Consider the following 21,301-nt stretch of genomic DNA (forward strand, 5'->3'; position numbering starts at 1 on the left):
ATGCTCACAGACAATGACTGCTTAATGATACCTTACCAGACTAGTGACATTTCCATTAGGCATTCTCAAGAAGAAACACAAGATATGTCAGAAGAAGCAAAGAAAAATTTGCAAGAAGAAATCAATGCCTTAGTATCTACAGTAGAATCAATTCAGTGGGTGTCAGGAGATTTGAAAGTTCAGTTATCTGCAAAATTCAGCAGCAACATAAACCTTGAAGCTAATTAAAGTTAAACATTTTATAACACCTTTATTAAATGTGTTTAATAAAGCTTGAATAGTTTAAAATGATAATTTCCCTTCTTCAAATGACATGAAAAGGAAAACTTTCTCATTTTAAAGTTTTCATTTCTTTAGTGGCAACTTGCCTATTTTTACATCTTACTTATATATTTTTTTCCTCATTGAGTTTATTGGAACATTTTAGGTATACAGTGTAGTTACATTCATCATTGGGATCTTGTACCTTTACATGACAGGTCTTGTTTCTCATTTTTTCCCCTTATCCCTGCACCTCCACCTCCCTTTCCTAGTTACAAATACTTTATTCCCATTTTTTCATTTTCTCATTTTTTTCCTTTTCCCTTACTGTTCCCAGTTCCCCTACACCTTTAGCCCTTTTCTTCCAATTTCATATTATCAAATATGCCATTAGGATCTTATTTACAATTATAGTTTTTCACACCAGAGAAACTATTCGGTATTTATACGTGTGTGACTTATTTCACTTCAGAGTATGACCTCAATATGCATCCATTTTCCTATGTATGACTCTAGTTTCTCATTTTTTATGGCTGAGTAGTACTCCATTTTATAGAAAAACCACATCGTCTTTATCCAGTCTTCAACTGATGGGCAAATGGGTTATTTCCAAGTTTTAGCTATTACAAACTGTACCACCATGAATATGGGTGTGCATTTATTACTGTGGTTATGATTCTTTTAATTCTTTTGGAAAGATACCCAGCAGAGGGATGGCTGGGTCAAATGGAACCTCTAATCCTAGTTCACGTCCTCCTTTTTTTGTTGATTGCACTTATTTTTGTCATTGATGTACTTCTCTCTAGTTATATCAAAACTTAACAGAATATAGAATAAAAAGTAGTAAATATTATTAAATAGTATTGAATAATAAAACAAAAAGTCATGGAACCACAATAAAAATATATACAAAATATGGAAATAAAGATGTAGAGGAAATTTTAAATGTAGATCCATATAGAGAAAATTAAAAATACAGATTATACAATTTTAATATAGTTTGGGAAATGTGACTTATTTCATACTCTCTGCATTTCCAAGTTGGTTTTTATTGTTAAAAGAACTGAAATGTTACCTTAGAATTGCATAATAGATGTAAAGAACAATTTTTTTTAATTTTCCAAGAGAATGTAGACGAAATCCTACCATATGCCTTCTGCAAAGCATCTATGGAGATATGTGAGAAAGACAGCTTGGGATATTTTTCACTACCAAGATTTACATTTGTTTTTCTTCCCACATTTCATCATTTTTTGTCTTCTTTTCCTCTGTCTGAACAAGTCTCAGCACCTTGACAAAACACATGAAAAATTTCAGTGGTAAATAGCGTTTCCAAATTCTAGCCACTGAAATCTAAATCTCCTTCCACATATTACCAGACTATGTTCTAGAATGTATTCTCCTAAAGGAACGCATTTGACACTCCGTGAGAAGTTTAACTGTGTATTTATTTATGCCTATAATAAGATTCCAAAGTAAACACAGAGGTCATAGAGAACAACAAAAAGATTTTTCAGGAAATATGCATTTATAGGTTTTACTGTTTGTTTGTTTGATTGACTGTTTTTTGGAATACTACATTTGAATCCTGGGCATAACACTGAGCTACATACATAGCCAGCCCTTTTTCAAAATACCTTATTTTGAGGCATTGTCTAGCTCAGTCACTAAGTTGCCCTGGCTAGTTTTGACCTTGTTAATCTTCCCACCCTGTCTTTATACTGCTGACAACATAACACATCACAAGTGGCTTTTTTTTTTCCTGTACTAGAGATTGAACCCAGGGCCTCACATGTGCTAGGCATTCACTCCAACATTGATCTACTTTGCCAGCCATTTGCTTCGTTTATTATTACATGTGTGTAGTATACACTGTTTGAATTCCTGGTGGGAAATTGGTATACGTATCTAATACATCTTACTTTATTCCTTGATCCACTTTGACTTGCTCCCTCCTCTCTTCTTTACCAAATATTTGGATATAATGTATCTTTCAGTTTCTCAGACTGACTTTGATCATTCAATTTCAGGCTCTGGAGTAGCAGGGATTGCACAAGTTTGCAACCAAATTTATAATTTAAACAGGAAAATTAGTTCTCTCTTTAAGGCCTGTGTCCAGTGCTCTCACAATATCATGATTTTGTTACCACTATGCATCAGAGTGATGCTGCCACCATCTGGGAAGACAGTTCTCAGCCCTTTACCACACTTGAGAATATTTGAGGACCTAGACCACACTGCACACAACCCATGCACTCAGAGTTAATGTCTTTCTTACAGTATGGAAACCCAGTGTCTGGCTCCTCTAATTCCCTGCTCTTTCCAATGGCTTTTCTCATTCCTATGCTCTGGTACAGGAATGGAGATCACTGAGTCAGTTTTTCATTCTCCCCCACCCCCTGCATGGCAACAAATGGGTAAAACTCTGACTCTTCAGGAAGAGAGGCTAAAGGAATATAGGGAAACAAGGCTGTGCCCTTTCTTTGTTTCTAGCACGTGACTCTGAATAAGCATTCTGGCCTCTCTTCCAAACAGAGGAACTGCCTGTAATATTCCCCACCCAGTTCTTGCTATCATAGAACCAGCTACTTCTAGACAGTCACTTTGCCTCTGTACTTCTCGCTGGGAGTAGAACTTGATGAGAATTAAATGGCTAGGGCATGTCCTTGGTTGGAACTGAGGGCCTATTCTTGGAGATTCTGGGCTCTCTGGCTTGTGCAGCATTAGAGATGATGCCCACCAGGTTGGACTATGAGTGGCACAGAATTCTCTCAAGAGGACACTGGGGAGAAAAGTGTGAGGGCCTCAGCGAAGGCTCCCTTGGTAATTTCTCAACTGCTCTAAGTCTCTAGGAAGTGCTATTCAGATAGTAAAGCAATGCAAGAGTTTCCACTTATACTAACTCAGGCGCCCTTACTAAAGCCAGAGAGCCTCTTCTAGGCCTGCTTGCAGTAAGCACCAGAGCTTGCTTATAAGTGGTTAGACAGGGGAACAGATTTTAGGCAGCAAAGGTTTTTTTGTTTTCTTTTCTAAAGTAGAACTTGAGCTGGAATACCAAAGCTCTTTGTGTCTTTGTTCTTCCCTACTGTCCCAAACAGCCTTATTTTATCCAGGCCCATCCCAACACTCCTCCCATTTTGTTTTGTTGTCCAGGTTCTCTGTTTCAAAATTCTCATTTGACTTTTTATGATAGCAGGTGAAGCTGTATTTTGGCTCTGTCCCTTGTAGCTCATTTATTTGTGTCCAGTGGCCCTAAAAGCCTTAGGCTCCTTGTTCCTGTTTGAGCTTCCTGTTACTCCACAACTCATCTAAATCCACTGCATGTTAAATTTTAGGAGCTTTTGCTGAACTTCCTCACAGAATTCAGTGCCTTCCTGACTCCCTGGAGACAGTACAGGCCTCACACTTACACTGAAATTCACCTGGTGCTCAGCCACCCATCCTTTTCCAATATCTTTTTTTTTCTTTTCTTTTTTTTTTAATACAGGGGATTGAGCTTCTTGCACTTATGAGGCAGGTGGTAGAACCATTGAGCTAAATCCCTAGCCCCTTCAGCCACTCATTCTAACCTGCTTGTCTATCAGAAAAATGGTTCAAGTCTTTCAGAGGCTCTGAGTGCTACAGCTGGGTACAAAACCCAGATTTGATAGCAATAAATCACATTTTAGAGAGCTTAAGAGTGGAAAAGTGACTGATTATACACAGCAAAATGATATTTCCATAGATAACAGACTCTGTGTGATTCCACAGAGTGCAGGTGAAAAATTCCTGTCATCTCATAATGTCTGAATCACTGCAATACTGGGACATTATGAATCATTTGTGGTGATGTTCCTGTAAGTTACTGTACTGCACTCAGAGTCATATAAAAGTACTGTGATGAAACTAGTTATGTATGACATGTGACACTTTGTTATACTAATAAGTGAATTCATTACTGTGACATAGATATACATTACCTTTTTATCCTTATTTCCAGTGGACTTCTTTTCGTAAAGCTTGTGCTGTAAAACCACCCCATATTTTACCCACAGCAGCCTAAGAAAGCTCACCTTCAACTGGTCTTTATTGCATCATTTTCTCTTTTCCATGATCTAACCTGGGTTTGTTTTGTTCATTTTCAGCCCTAAGCACACAAAATGCACTGTAATGTTGGAAACAGAATGAAAAGTGACTAGTGATTCTGAAGATGGAAAACCAGTGACAGTACTTCTCACCAGTCAGGCATATGACCTTACACCAAAGCTAAATCTTGAAGAGTAGCAAGTGTTGGAAGCTGTTAAAGAAGGGCTTCATTGCCACAAGATTAAAAACAATCCAATAATGGTGCATGTCATCAATGAAGAAACTTCTAGTGACCTAGACTGAATACCAAGCACAGAAATAATACTGCCTTTTCAGCACCATGAGAACCATAGCTAATGCAAACAGTTTGTGATGCTGAAACAGAAGGCAGGGCCCAACTAGATGATTTAATGACTGTAGCTTTCTGTCATGTCAGTGTATGAAACACTGTTATTCCATACAGAATGTGTGAATGAGTATTGAATTAAAGAAATGTTGAGTCAGGGAAAACAAACATAGAAACTTCCTATTGTGGAAACTGATCCCTGAAAGGACTTTCCCCCAGAAGCAGGCCAAGTCAATGCCAGTTTCATGGATTTAATGGAAAACAAGTATCCTGCCTAGGCACAATTATGCAGGCTACAAATCCTTTTGTAATCTGGCAAATTGAGAACCCCAGAGTTTTCAGGGATAGCAATAATCCCCCATTGCCAGTGTATTCCAGGAGCCATACAAAGTCATGGTTGACCCATTTGCTTTTCTAAGTTGCCCCCTCTTATCATTATGCCATCAATGGAAAGTACTGCAGTTAGGTTAATATACCTTTTGAGATTTTGCTTACTGCTGATAAGGCACCTGTACAACCTCCTTTTATTGCTGATCTTCATCCCAATGTTCAAGTAATATTTTTTCCTCTGAACATCACCTCTTTGATCCAACCATTGTATTAAGATGTTATGGCAGCTATGATCTTAGTAGAACTTTTGCACAGGCTATTACTGCAACTGAGGAAAATGAGATGCAGCTCTGGAAGCATTACATCTATGCCTAAATCAAAACACTGCTTGATATCAGGGGATGTCAATAAAAACTGCATGGCCAGGGATTTAGCTCAGTGGCTCGGTGGCCTGCTTTGCAAATGCAAGGACCCGAGTTCAATCCCCGGTACCAAAAAAAACCCCAAACAAAACAAAAACAAACAAACAAACAACAACAACAACAAAAGAAACTGCACGGACAGCATCTGAAAGAACATACTCAAGAGGTTCTTCCTTGACTTCCAAGGACTTGCCAGAACTAACTAAGAGCTTGCAAAATCCCCAAGGTGATGTTTGAGATTGCAAACAACTTGATGATGAAAATATTGAGAAGCTCCTGGAGGTGGTTCTTGAGGAATTGAATAATGAGGAGAAGGAAATCCAAGTGTAATGCAGAAATGAATATAATACAGGAAAAAAACAAGTGCAGAAGTACAGGAAAAAAATCCATAGCCAATGGTTTAGCATAAAATTGTTGATTTCAATAAGATGCTTAAAGTGTTTCAAATATAACAACCAACATGGAAAGATTTTCATTAGTAGAGTGGAATGCTCATAGTACATGACCTGCTTACTACATGAAAATCCAAGAAATGCCTGGGTACAAAGAATCAACAGAGTGAAAATGGCCACAGTACCAAAACTGCTATACAGATTCAATGCAATGCCAATTGAAATTCCAACACTATATTTCACAGAATTAGAAAAAAGAATCCAAAAGTTAATTTGGAGCCATAAGAGACCTAGAATAGCTAAAGTCATCCTAGGCAACAGACACATGGTAGCAGGTATAACAATTCCCAATTTGAAACTATACTACAAAGCCACTGTGATAAAAACAGCATTGTACTGGCAAAGAAACAGACCTGAGGATCAGTGGAACAGATAGGAAGAAACAAAAACAACTCCAGACCTACTCAGCTATGTCATCTTTGACAAAGGAGCTGACCATCCCCAATGGAGGAAAGATAGCCTCTTTAATAAATGGTGTTGGAAAAACTTGATCTCAACCTGCCACATATTAAAACTCGACCCTTATCTTTCACCATGCAATAAATTAAAATCCAAGTAGATTAAAGATCTAAATATTAAAACAGAAACACTGAACATGCTGGAAGAAAGTTAGGCAGAACTCTAGAAGACACTAGCATCAGAAAAGATTTTATGAACAAATCCTCATTACCACAGGAACTAGCAGAAAGAATCAACAACTGGAATCTCATCTTTTTAGAAAGTTTCTGCACTGCAAAAGAAACCATCAACAGAGCTAAGAGACAACTTACAATGAGTGAAAAAATTTTACCAGCTGCTCCTCGGACAAAGGACTATTATCTAGAATATATAAAGAACTCAAAATAATCAGCAACCTCAAATATAAAGACCCAATTCAAAAATGGGCCTCTGAAATGAATGGACATTTCTCAGACAATGAAGTAAAAGCAGCAAGTAATATATGAAAAAATGCTCCACATTATGGTCATTCTAGAGATGCAGATGAAAACAACACTGAGATCCACTTCACCCCACAAAGAATGGCTGCTAGCAAGAAATCAACCAATAACAAATGGTGGTGGGGTTGTGGGGAGAAAGAAACCCTTCTCCATAGTTGGTGGGAGTGCAGACTGGTGCAACCCTATGGAAATCAACATGGAGATACCTCAAAGAGCTCAGATTAGAGGTTCCATTTGACCCAGCCATCCCTCTGCTGTGTATCTTTCCAAAAGAATTTTTAAAATCATATCACAATGATATATGCGCACCTATGTTTATAGCAGCACAGTTTGTAATAGCTAAAACTTGGAAACAGCCCATTTGCCCATCAGTTGGAAACTGGATAAAGAAGATGTGGTTTTTCCATAAAATGGAATACTACTCAGCCATAAAGAATCAGTAATTAGATTCATTCATAGGAAAATGGATACATATTGAGGTGATACTCTGAAGTGAAATAAATAAGTCACATGTGTAAATACCAATAGTTTCTCTGGTGTGAATAAACTATAATAGTGCACAAGATCCTAATGAGATACTTGATAATGTGAAATAGGAAGAAAAGGGCTAAAGGTGTAGGGAAAGTGGGAAGCGTAGGCGAAAGGTAATAAGGGAAAGGAAAAAAATAGGAGAAAATGCAAAAAGGGAAATAAAGTGTAAATGGGAAGGGGAGGAGGGGGTGAAGGGAGGGCAGGGACAAGGGGAAAAAATGAGAACCAAGACCTGTCACGTAAAGGTACAAGATCCCAATAATGAAGGTAACTGTACTGTATACCTAAAATGTACCGATAAATTCAATGAGGGGAAAAAAAATCCCTGAAGCAAGGGAAGCAAACTATATGAATGTAAGTCTGAGGAGTAGAACATGTTCGGGGATCAGGTCCTTCAGGAGGGATTCCAGAAGAAGCATTGTTATCAGAGTAGATGCAGTTTCCATGCATGTCACTGTCCATGAACTGGACACTCTGTGGGGACAAAGACAGTGATGTTGATGATCCCGATCTTGTGTAGGCCCCAGAAAATGTGTGTGCATCACTTTGTTTTTCACAAAATGACGTTACAAATAAAGAAGTAAATAACAATTAAACTCATGGAATAAGAATACTAAAAATAAAATATTTTTGGCAAGCTGTATGCTTGAAGATAATTTTTATTACAAAATAGTAAATTCTAAATTAAAAGGTTTGTGTTTTTTTTGAAACAGAGTCTCACTATGCAGTTGAGACTGAACTGGAACTCACTATGTAGCCCAGGTTGGTCTCAAACTCACAGTGATCCTCCTGCCTCAGCCTCCCGAGTGCTGGGATTACAGACATGCACCACATGCCCGGCTAAAATTATGTTTTTCAAGAAAAAAGTTATAGTAAGCTGCAGTGAATCTGTTATTGAAAAATACCATTTATTAATCAATATAGCCTCACTGTTGAGTGCTATAAAGCTCTAGTGCTGTGCAGTAATAAATGAGGCCATTATATCCACTAACCACTCATTCACTGAGTCATTCAGAGTGATTTTCATTCCTGCTAGCTCCTCTCATGGTTAGTGCCCTGAGCCTGTGTGATGGTTCCGTCAATGCTTTAGGATACAATCTTATGGTAGCTTTTCTAGGGTTACACATATAGATGCACAATGACTTCCTTGTGGATTACAAGTGCCAACACTAGTCAGTGTACCCACATGCTGTGCGGGTTTGTAGCATAGATCCATTGGCTTTACCATACAGGATAGGTGTGTGGAGGGCCACACAACTGGGTTTATGTAAGAATCCTCATTCCTTTCCAATCTTGCTCTGGTCTTCTCAGAGTTTACAAATATTTTAGTTTCAAAACTTGAATCTTGGATTCCTTACTGCATCTAAGCCTAGCTTTCCTGGCTACCTTTAGTTTTTCTCTGACCCATAGTTAGCTCACACACCTTCCCCTTCCTAAGCTCCTTCTCACCAGTGTTTTTACCACAAGCTTGAGTTGGACCAAGTTCCCCTGTCCCCACTGTTAAAATCATAGTGGCTGGTGGTGAGAAGAGTGAAGGAAGAAGAGGAAGGGAAAAGATTGCACATCATTTTAGCTGGGCGTTCCATTCATTTGTGGGGCCCATATGACAGAGCCCAGCATCTCTCAGGAAAGTCCCTGGTAATGTCAGAAGCCAGGACTGTCCTGGGGATGGCACCCTGCCTTAGACAAGAGCCTATTCTTATACATAGCTGAAAATTTTATTAGTTCCTGGTGACATATCAGTACCATTCTCTACTTCTAACCACAGAATTTGCATTTCAAATTTGCCAGAGGTGCCTCTTGAAAACTTATGAGATGAAAAAAATCTCTGTCGGTACCCTTTTAACTTCTGTTACATTCACCCTAGATACTGAAAAGTGGGGACGTCAGTGCATCAACATTGGTTCTCTACAAGTTCTGAATACCAGACACTTTTCCTGTCATAATTTTATGTTTGATAGTGGTAATGCTTATTTTTCTTTTACAAAAAAGTTTTGCATTGTTTCTAAATTTTTGTCAGGGATTTTCACATATAAATTTGCTTTTTGGTTCAATCTCCTTTGTAGTATCTGTATCCATTTCTGCCTCTCTCTGGCTTCATTGTTGTGTGATGAATCCAAAGATCCTGTAGCTTCAGGCAGAAAGGAAACCCAGATAAGACTGATGTCCTTGCTTTTGTAAATCCTGAGTTGTGCTTATTGAAGGAAATTCTCTGGTGTGGGACCAGGGCCTGAAGCAGAAGGCTGCAGGGTCATCAATGCTACGGAAGGCAGCAATCATGAGGCATGGCTCAGGCGGGACTGCAAAGCTACTGCGAGATTGGAGTGGGTTTTGGTTTCCCCTGCTTCCCCACTCTGAGGTCCTCCTGAGATCTTGTGTGTTTAATTCTCCAATACCATCACCACATTTGGGACTTTCTCAGACATGTGTTAGGCTTCCAAGTTAAGCACTGTCATTATCATCATGTTCATCCTGTTGCCATCATCATTATCAAGAAAACAAACTGCTTTTCTGACCTCGTCCCACCTCTGCCTATGGAAGCTCACAGAGTCAGGGTAGTCACCTCAGAGTTGAAGCTCTGATGACCCCTATTGCCCTGCAATTCTTCTAGATCTGGCTCTTTCTGTAACTCAGCTCCTTCCTTTCATGACTCATTTTCTGGGGTTCTGACACTTACTCCCCTCTCCATTCTCTGCCCAGATGTTTTCCAGATGCCCATGCCTCCATTTAGTTTTCTTGCCTCAAAACCACCTGGTGAATATAGCTTTCTCTGTCACCAAGTTCTCAGATTGTAGCCAGTGGGCCAAAAGAGGGCACCAAAGAAGTCTTTTCAGGGTGGTCCCTGTGCTACATAAGGTGGTGGCCAGGTGCACCTCCTGCAGGCCAGAGACCAAGATGGAATTTCAATCACCAGGAATTGAAAAAGGAAACCACTGATTTTGGCATTACACTCTAAACTCCTTTTTCCTTCTGCTGAGCTGTGGGTCTATGCACCTCATGGCTTCCCTTGTTCTTTCTGATTAAACTGAATGCTTTTAACACTAAGAGAAAATAAGAAAAATACAGTATTGTCTATATTTACGTGGAATTATTTAACCTGAACTACTCCACAGATGGCTGCATACAGTTTTTCTAGTGTCTGGAAGCTGAGCTTGTTGTTCTCATAAGGTGTTCACATCATACTATGTGTTCTCTCCAGTTTCTACTTTCCTCTCTTCTTATTTAGTAGGAATCTTTATCTCCTTGCTTAATACATGTTTTCTTCTCACTACTTTCACATCAGTATGGAGTTTGGCTAGTTATGTTTGATTTTTTTTTTCCCATACTGGTGATTGAACCCAGAACTTTTGTATGAAGCTGAATCCTTTGTCCTTTGTTTGATTTTTCTCTCAAAGTCACTCTGATGCCCATCCAGGGCTAGAATTTGTGATCTTTTTGCCTTGGACTCCCAGGATACCTGAATTACTGGCACATGCCACTGTGCCTGGCTTCTAATTATTTTTTTAACTTTATAGTGTGAGGTAGGGTTTTTCTCTGTTGCTCAGACTCTGCTTGAACCTCTGATACTCCTGCCTCAACCTCCAGACTACTGGGATCATGGGGAGAGTAAAAACACCCACTGTCTATAGTCATTTAAAAAAATTTTTATACTAAGGTAAGAGTCATCTACATAAAAGGTAAGATGCACACACATGTGCACACACACACACACACACACACACACACCAAGAATGACAACAAAAAACTTTCCCCTGACTGTTTGGAAGCTGAAGGATACACAGGGCCCCAAACCCTCAGTACCTTGTCCTAGAGTTCTGAATACAGAGTTGTGTAAACCTGACCACCCATTCTCTACAGCCATTCATACGTTCATTCTTCACACTAACTATTAAATTGCTCTTGCTGACAAGCTCCCTCTCCTTCTATAGATCTTGTACATATTTTCTTACCTTCATACAAATTTGTTTAATTTGGGGATTATTAATGTAACTCTTTTTTTTTTTTTTTTTTTTTTTTTTGGTACAGAGATCAAACTCGGATTTTGTGCTTGTGAGGCAGGCCTGGCACCTCTGAGCTAAATCCCTGGCCAGCCACTTCTTTTCATTTCAAAGTCTATATGTTCATTGATAATATATAGGAAAATGATTAACTTTCGTAGGTTTTTGCATTGCTTATAATCTTGTTTTATTCACTATTGTGTCTAGATTTTTTGTAGGTTGATTTGGGTTTTCACTAATCAATCATGGCCAATAAAGAGTTTTTCTTGATTTATTTCTTGTATGGTGTTAGCTAGCACTTCCACCACGGTCAAAGGAGTAATGCATTAAGGCATCACCTTGTATATGATCTTAGCAGGATATTAAGAGTTTAAGTACAGAATTACTGGGAGGTTTTGGGTGAGACTGTTTATCTCATTGAGGAAATTTCCCTCTCTAGTTTGTTGAGATTCTCTAATAATGAAATGTTTTTAGAAATTGTCATATGTGACTCCCTTAACATAGTAGAATGTTCCTCTGCTGGTTGCTCCTTATCATGAAAATTCAAAGCTCTATTCTTTCTTCTCTTTTACCAAAAGTACAATGAGCATATCATGGTTTTTCAGATACCTACATGTTAACTGAGCCACTCTGCTCTCTGAGAGCCTTGACTCACAGCATGAGAGGGATGGCTCCAACCTGCAAATGCACAGTGACTACTTTCAACCACAGAGGTCTCCACAGAGAAACACACAAGTGGAACATAGTAGTGGATGCAATGGATTGCAGTGGCTGGCAAGTTATTCAGGTTCAGATGTCCCCCGGGAGAGGGCAACTGGCAGGTAGCCATCTTGGAAAGGAACTAACTGAGCTTTGAACTCAGAGTACCTGTGGGCTGGCTCCGTATTTTGGCTGCCATTTTCAGGGTGAGGAAGAACAGAGTGAAAGTCAGCAGGAGGTCAAAAAGCAGAGTTAAGCCAGCAAGGAGCTGAGTTGAAACTGACAGGAGGCACATACAGTACTGCAGACTGAACAAACTGGGTTCCAGCATCATAGTCAGAATACATCCTGAGCTTCAGTGAAACTAAAGTTGCAGGTTTTCTGGGATTATCCACTACACCACAGTAAATCTACACCTGGCTTGCTGGGATTCATCAATGTAGACGAGGGCTTTATCTGACCACTCTGTCTACCAGTGACAGGAGAGACAAACCCTGAAGCAAATACTTTTCTTCTTTTTGTTTTTTCTTTTATTTTTTGATTGTTCTTATTTTTATTAGCATGAACATTGTTTCTAACATTTTGTTGTGCTTTTTTTCTTTCTTTCTTTCTTTCTTTTTTGGTACCAGGGATTGAACTTGGGACCTTGTGCTAGAGAAGCAGGCAGCAGAACCACTGAGCTAAATCCCCATCCCTGTATGTTCTTTTTTATTTCTTCCTTCTCTCTTTCCTGCCTGTCTTCTTCACCAGTTTCCCAAATATTGTATAATTGTTCTTTGTCTGCCACCATTGCTTCTTTTCTCTATTTTCCCTTAATAACTTTTAAATTTTCTCTCCACAGGGTAAAGTCACTATATTGAGGGCAAATTTACTGTATACAGTTTTCTGGTTCATTTTAGATTTTATTATATAACCACAAAAATAGTTCATAAAGTTAAAGGCAGCAGATTAATAGTTACCACAGTTTGTCATTTTCTAGGGTGTGTTGGATGCTACTGTTATTGCTGATTGTACTACTTTAGCCAACATCACATAATTATTCTAATCAGTTGTTCTTTCTGGGTATTCCAAGACTGAAATTGCCTAAGGGTCATAAACAATACTGTAAGTCAAAGCCAAAGAACTATGTGCTAGGTCAAATAGGCAGCAACTTTTCATCCCCAATAAATTGAAAATGTAAGATCTTGCAACAGACTCAAAACTGAAAAGCCAGCTACACCTGAGAAGTAGCCACTTCCTAAGTGTCTCAATACTTACAATGAAGTACCTGTCATATGCAATTTACCAACATCAACACAGTAATTAAACTTTAAAACATAGAAAATGAGAAGACACTTTCATCAAGATGCAACCCCAGACTTCCAGGTCACCAAAGGCAAAAACTCGAGGGACAATGGGGTGAAATGATTGCAAATCTACCACCTGGACTCTCTGAAATGGTAACAGTAGAAGTAACAAAAGCAAATGAATGAGGCTGTAGCAAAAATCAAATCAGAAATAATTTATCAGATAACTACGGAGAGGGTGACCATAATGTAAGACATACTTAGTGACTCTAAAGTAGATACAGATCCTTAAAAATAGAGATTAGAAAAATTATGGAAAGTACAAATGCCTAGCATAGGAAAGAAATTGAATCCATGAAACAGATTCAAACAGTTATCTAGGAGATTAAAAATTCCACTGAAGGTATATGCAGCTGAATGATCCAATGTGAGGACAGAATATCACATATGGAAGACAGGATTTCAGTTAGCAATCGTGAAAAGAAAGATTTCTTTAAAAAAAGCAAGGCACTATGAGAAATTAAGCCAACAGCTTCTAGACTGTGATGCAAAGAAGAATAACATAAGATTGATTGCAGTCAAAGAGCAGGAGATAGCATAAATGATAATAAAGACCTGTTCACAAAGTTATGGTAGAAAAATTCCCAAGCATGGGAAAAAATGTGACATACAGAAAATTGAGGTATACAGAACTCCAATTTTCCAGAATTAAAACAATCTATACCAAGACATAAATAGTCAGGATTCCAGAAACTCAACACAAGAACAGAATATTAAAAGTTGTCAGACATGCTGGGTGTGGTGGTGCATACCTGTAATCCCAGCACTAGGGAGGCTGAGCCAGGAGGATTGCTGTGAGTTTGAGACCAGCATGGGCTACATAATGATTTTCAGGTCAGTCTCAACTACATAGTGAGACCCTGTATCAAAAACCAAAGGAAAAAAAAAAAGAAAAAGTTGTCAGAGAAAAGAAACAAATCATGTATAAGGGAAAGCCCAACAGAATCATAGCAGACTTCTCAACACAAACCCCCAGGTCAAGGAGACCTTGTAGTATTTCAAGTACTAAAAGAAAACAATCCCCAGTCCAGATTGAGGTACCCCACAAAACTATTTTTCAAAATTGATGGAGAAATAAGATACTTCTGTGACAAAGAATACCTAAAGAAATTCATGACTACCAAACTAACAGGCTAAAATGTTCTGAAGGATATTCTAGAAAGAGAAAATAAGGACTACAATTCCATGAATTTCAACATAAGGAATCCACCAGGTAAGTCAAGCTATTAAATAGAAGGGGGGAAAAAGACAGGAACAAACAACCAGGAAATAACATGACAAGGATAATTCGATACATTAACACTTACAACCATCAATGTAAATGGTCTCAATTCACCAATGAAAAGAAACAGACTCATAGAGTGGATCAAGAAGCAAGACCTAACAATGTACCGCACACAAGAAATACATCTGATTCAAAAAGAAATTCACAAACTGAAAGTCAAAGGATGGAAAACAATGCTCCATGAGACAAGAACCCAGTTATTCTATTTGCAGACAAAGTAGATTTCAAGCCAAGACTGATTAAGAGAGACAAAGAAGGTCAACACAACCTTGTAAAAGGAAGAATCCAAAAGAAAAAATAACAAGCAAAAATACATATGCACTAAGTACTCACACATCCAACTATATAAAACAAATATTAACAAATAAGCACTGGGCTGGGGATTTAGCTCAGCAGTTCGGTGGCCTGCCTCACAAGCACAAGGACCTGAGTTCAATCCCCAGTACCAAAAAAAAACCAAAAAAAAAAAAACAAATAAGCACTAATATAATTGTAATGAGGGCCTTAAATAAGCCAGTGTCACAAATAGACAAGTCAACTAGACAAAAAATCAACAAAGAAATATCAGGAATGAAGCAAACTTTTGAACAAATGGATTTAGTGAATTTCTACAGAAAGTTCCATCCCATAATATCAGAATACACATTCTTCTCAGCAACACATGAGACTTTCTCCAAAATAGACCAAACACTAGCCAACTGAATATGCTTAAATGCAAAGGAGTTGCAATTGTCTCATGCTTATTATCAGACCATAGTGCAATGAAATCGGAAATCAATGCAAAAGAAACCATGAAAACTTCATAAACACATAGAAATGAAATAACACACTCCAGGACAACCAATGGGTCACAGATGAAATGAAAGAAGAAATTACACAGTTTCTACAATTAAGTGATAACACCAATACAACATATCAGCATTTATGGGACATAATGAAAGTAGTCCTACCAAGGAAATATAGCAGTGAATAGCAATATTAAGAAAACAAAGTGAGCTCTAGGACACTTGAGGGTTTGATTCAATACCCACAACAAATAAAATGAGAAAAAAAAATCTTAGAAATGAAAGATGATTAGGGTGGAGGTCTTTAAGTGGTATCACAATATTCATGACTATAGAGCTTTCAGAATAATGTTTAATTTTGTATATATTATCATAAATTTAAGTTATTTGTTATGTATGTTTTTCAATAAGATAATCTTTTTTCATTCTAAGAATGTCATTTAATAATGTTGATTTTATAGCACAAAATAAAACAAGCTATGATCCCCAAATATTATTGCCTGAATTTTATGATCTTTAAGTTACAGGTCAAAAGAGTTTTACATTGTTATATTAAAGCACATAGTGAAAACTATCTACAAGTAAGACCACTGTTCCTCCTGTAGGGACAACAATCCTGTCTCAGAGAACTGTCCTTCTACTTCTTTACAATATACAAACATCTCAGTGTTCACGCTGACAGCAGTTACCACGTACATGGCTTTCCAGACCCATTTCCAGAAAGACATGCTTAGTGACTCTAGAGCAGATACAAGTTTAAAAAAAAATAGGAAAGCTCAGGAACATGATGGAAACCATGAATACCCAGCATAGGAAAGAAATGAGATCCATGAAATAGATTCAAATAGATAATCAAGAGATTAAAAATTGCATCGAAAGTATACACAGCAGAATGAGCCAATGTGAGGACAGACTATCAGACATAGAAGACAGGATTGTGCTTAGCAATCTCAAAAAGAGAGATTTTTGAAAAATAGCAAGGAACCATGATAAATCAATCCAGTAGCTGTGAGATGATGTAAAGAAGACTAACATAACATAATATTGACTCTGACACAGAGTCAATGAAAAAGCAGGCTAGTACAAATGACACACACACACACACACACACACACACACACACACACACACACACCCTGCTCTTGGGCTGGCTGGGCATTTAGCTCAGGGGTTCTGCCCCTGGCCTTGCAAGCACAAGGTCCCAATTTCATCCCCAGTACCAAAAAACAAAACAAAACAAAAAAACCAAAACCCTGCTCTCAAAATTAATGGCAGAAAACTTCCCAAACAGGGAAAAAGAATTTGAACTACAGCTAAGTGAGGAATTTAGGCCTCCAATTAGCCATGATTAAAAAACTTCCCCAAGGCATATAACAGTCAAGATTCCAGAAACTCAACACAAATACACAATATTAAAAGTACTTTGTGAAAAGAAACAAATGTCCTATAAAAGAAAGCCCATGAGAATCACAGCAGACTTCTCAACACAAACCCTCAAGTCAAGGAGAGCTTGGAGTGAAGTATTTCAATCCCTAAAGGAAAATAACCTCCAACCGTGACTGATGTACCCTGCAAAACTATCTTTAAAAATTAATGGAGAAATAAGATACTTCTATGACAAAGAACACCCGAAGAAATTCATGACCACCAAACCAAACCAGTACTTTATAGTGTTCTGAAGGATATTCTAGAAAGAGACAATAAGGATAACAACTCCATGAACCCCAAAAGAATGAATCCACCAGGCAAAGCAAGAAATTGAACAGAAAAGGAAAGAAGGAAGCCAATAGCAAGAAAATAACAGACAGAGATAAGACAATCCATATCAGTTAAAAAAAATCAATGTTTATGGTCTCAATTCACCAATGGAAAGAAAGTGGGAGAATGCATCACAAAGCAAGATACAGTAATGTTGCATACAAGAAATACATTTAATTAAAAAACAAGTTCATAAGCAATACCTTTTTTAAAAAACCTGGGGACCAACCTTAGTGCTTTGCACGTGCTAGGCAAGTGTTCTACCCCTGATCTACAACCATAGCTCCAACATATAGAGCTCAAAGAAGAATCTGAGGAACTGGAGCCCCACAATCCCTTTTGGGTGCACTTTCAATGACCAAAGGATCTCTCAGTAGACTCCACATCTTAAACTTCATTGAGTCTCCTCCCAGGAACCATGCCTCCAGAACATGAGTCTTTGGGGATAAAAGACAACCAAAACATAAAAAGAAAAAAAAAAAGATAGACTGAAATTCAAAGGATGGAAAACCATATTCCATTCAACAGGAACCCAGAAAAAAAAACAGGGGTAGATATTCTATTTGCAGACAAAGTAGATTTCAAGCTATAGCTGATTAAGAGAGACAAAGAAGGTCACTACATCCTGGTAAAGGGAACCATCCAAGAGTAAGAATAAGTCAGGCGTGGTGGTGTACAACTGTAATCCCAGCATTTGGGAGTAATCCCAGCACTCAGGAGTAATCCCAGCACTGGGAGGCTGAGGCAGGAGGATCGCTGTGAGTTCCAACCTGGGCTACACAGTGAGTTCCAGATCAGTCCCAACTACATAGTGAGACCCTGTCTCAAAAAAAACAAAACAAAAAAAGTGTAAGTAACAACCCTAAATATATATGCACCAAATAGCAGTGCACCCAAATATATAAAACAAATATTAATGGATATGAAAAATCATATAAGCACTAATACAGTTGTAATGGGGAACCTCAATACCCCACTGTCACAAAAAGATCAACTAGATAAAAAATAAAAAATGAAATATTAAAATTAAACCAAAGTTTTATATAAATGGACTTAGTGGATGTCTACAGAGTGTTCCACCCCACAAAATCAGAATACACATTCTTCTCAGCTGCACATGGGATTTTCTCCAAAATAGATTATATACTAGCTCAAAGAACATGTAAGTAAATGCAAAGGAAATGAAATTTTCCCAAACATATTATCAGACTATAGTGCAATGACACCCTAAAGAATAATCCATCAAGGAGTGATTATGGTGAAAATTTTCACAGCTTTAAAGTAAGGACTAGGATTCATAGTGTAATAGGGATGCTGAAGCAGCCAGTGATGATAAGAGGGCTGCTGAAAATTGCATACACTACTTCAAAGTGATGACATAGAGAAATAGCTTTCTCTCATTGTTTTCAACTGTGATAAAACTGGCCTTTTCTGGAAGAAAATGCCCAGGAGAACATATATTACCCAAGAAGAGAAGAAAATGCCAGATTACAAGCCTATGAAGGATAGGCTAAACTTATTGCTATGTGCCAATGCAAGTGGTGACCTGAAGATAAAAGCTCTTTTGGTTTATTACTCTGAGAATTTGAGACTGTTCAGAAAACACAAAGTCATGGAGAATAGGTTATGAAGATCGACCTCAACTCTCTGGGTAACTACAGTACTTTATTTTGCATGGTCAGAGAGGTTTTCTGTGCTACTGTTAAGAAGTATCTATAGTACAAAGGTTTACCAAAGCTCTCTTCATCATAGACAGTGCTCACCCATGAGATTTGGAAGAATTTTTTGAAGAATTCCAATGACTCTCATTTGAGTTCCTTCCACCTAATACAACTCCTCTACTGTAACCTATGGACAAGCAGGTTATAGCTAACTTTAAGAAGCTCTTCACCAAAGAACTATTTCTAAAGTGCTTACAGATAGGGTTGGATACAAATATAACCTTTATGGAGTTCTAAAAGGAACATTACAACATCCTTTCTTGTGTGGTTGAGAAATCCTGGGCCAATATGTAAGGACAACAAAGTCTGCCTGGAAAAAAATATGGACTAAAATTATACAGGAGAGAGGCCTTGAAGGCTATGTATAGGAGTCTAAGCCTACAATTGACCCTGCGATTGATGACACTGTCACTATAGCAGAGTCCATAGGCTTTCGGGTAGACAGTGGTAATGTTGAAGAACTGGTGGAGGAACTCTCAGAGGAACTGTTTACAGAGAAACTTCAACAACTTCTAGCTGAACAACAGAAAACAGCAGCTGAGGAGCTTTCCAAAGAGGAGAGAGAGTATCAACAGTAGAGCAAAGTTTTTAAATAAAGGAAATCCTGAAAAAATGGACAGAGCTACAAACATTTGTGAAGAGCCACCCAGATAGAGAAAAAGCCAATCATTGCATTCACTGCTTAATGTCATGCCATACCACAGAACAGTGTTAAAAACAGAAACAGACAACCTTAGAACAATTTTTAGTTCTGAAAAAGTTGAGATCTAGTAAGCCAAAAGCAGGTAGTAGTGGGCTACTGATTCTCTTGAGGAATGGACACCAGAGAGCCGTATTCATGGTGTTCTTACGGAAGAGGACTCTCCTTCCAAACAATAACCACCTTCCATTTCATCCTCCCTTTCTGAAAGCCAAAGATGCCAACCTGAACAGGGAGTATAGTATGAAATTGTTTCTGGTAAACTAGGCACATTTTATAACTTTTTAGTGAATACACTAGAAAAATTACTGGTGTTTCTGCAAGTTACATATGTTATACAAGCCTTTTTCATTATGAAAAGGTTAATTAAAGGGTGCTTTGGGAGGTTTGGAAAGCATTAAGGGTATTTCTGTTATTTATGGGGAAGTCTTGACTTTCAACCAATTTGAGTTACAACCAGTCCACGAAAATGAAATTAGTTTGTAAGTCAAGGGTCCACTGTTTTCTTTTAAATTCTACTTTAAGGCAAGCACTGTTTCTAGGTAGAGTGCAGGGACTCTGTCACGTCCACCACTTGTAAGTGTAAGTGTAATGGTAAATTGGTTAAGGGTTCTTCCTTTTCACTACAACACTAGATCTTAACTATATTAACCAATTTTCTGAGCTTGCATTTCCTTTGCTCAGGAACATGGAGTTAGCATGAACAGTGCCATGTTTCTCTGGCAGCTTTAGGAGGACTGGGGTGGGCTTCTGCAAGGAAATAAAATGATCAGTTTAATGATTCATTAATGAACCCAGTGATCCTATGAACAAACTAAATCTTAGAAGAAATTTTAATCCTACATCTTAAAAGGATATGTTTACTGAAAAGCTGGACAGAAAACGGTCCAAGTGTTCACCCTCCTCATTGCTCCTGTCACTGGTAAACAAGATAAGCAAAGGTTTCTGAGTATCACCCTCTACTCTGATGCTTTTGAGAGACAGTAACCCAAGAGTCTGTGCACAAAGCTTGGCGCTTCATGACTGCTGATTTTGTTTGATATATGGCAAAACAGTACAATTGGAAACCAAAACAGTAAAGACCTCCACTTCAGAATTTTTCTTTTCACACTCCTTTAGTTACAGCAGCTTCAGTACAGAAACTCAGAGGCACATGTCATGCCTTGGATTATCACAGAAATCCAACCCGCTACTTAAAAATCTGTTCAGGACACACAAGTATAATAAGTGCTCCAAAACCAAACCAAAACAAGAAAATGCAAGAAAAGCCATATATGGAGGATTTAGTAGAATTTTCTCTCCATTATGATTCCTCTGTGGTCCAAGGAAAAACCAGTGGTGACAGTCACTAATTTGTGGAGCAGCAACAATGAAGGAGCTCAAGTGGCCTCAAGCTTGCTCTAACATAACAGAATCAGTACAAAGTACAAATGGGGCAGAGAGAAGGTTCTTTCCTTGCCAATTTATCTGTATTTGTGTGTTTCCACCAGTATTTCCAGTTTATGATCCAAAAGAATCCTAAAATGGGTTACTCTTTGACAACATGACTATGATACAAATACCAGGAAGCAGCCCTGTGTGCATTCGAAATATGGATTCGAGACCTCAGGCCTGCAGAGAGCTGACACCAACAATGCAGTGTTACTTGCCTATAAGAAAGAATG

The 21,301-nt window shown here is 38.1% G+C and overlaps 1 protein-coding gene across 1 annotated transcript; it reads left to right on the top strand.

Annotated features, from left to right (window-relative positions):
- On the top strand, window positions 1–228 carry LOC104868775 (prefoldin subunit 4-like). The gene has a single exon (XM_033764269.1). It carries the CDS (start codon window positions 1–3, stop codon window positions 226–228), a length of 228 nt encoding a protein of 75 aa, XP_033620160.1.
- Window positions 229–21,301: the final 21,073 nt, after the last annotated feature.

This window comes from Fukomys damarensis, unplaced genomic scaffold (assembly GCF_012274545.1).
Source record: "Fukomys damarensis isolate Sample0158 unplaced genomic scaffold, DMR_v1.0_HiC HiC_scaffold_16, whole genome shotgun sequence".
NCBI lineage: Eukaryota > Metazoa > Chordata > Mammalia > Rodentia > Bathyergidae > Fukomys > Fukomys damarensis.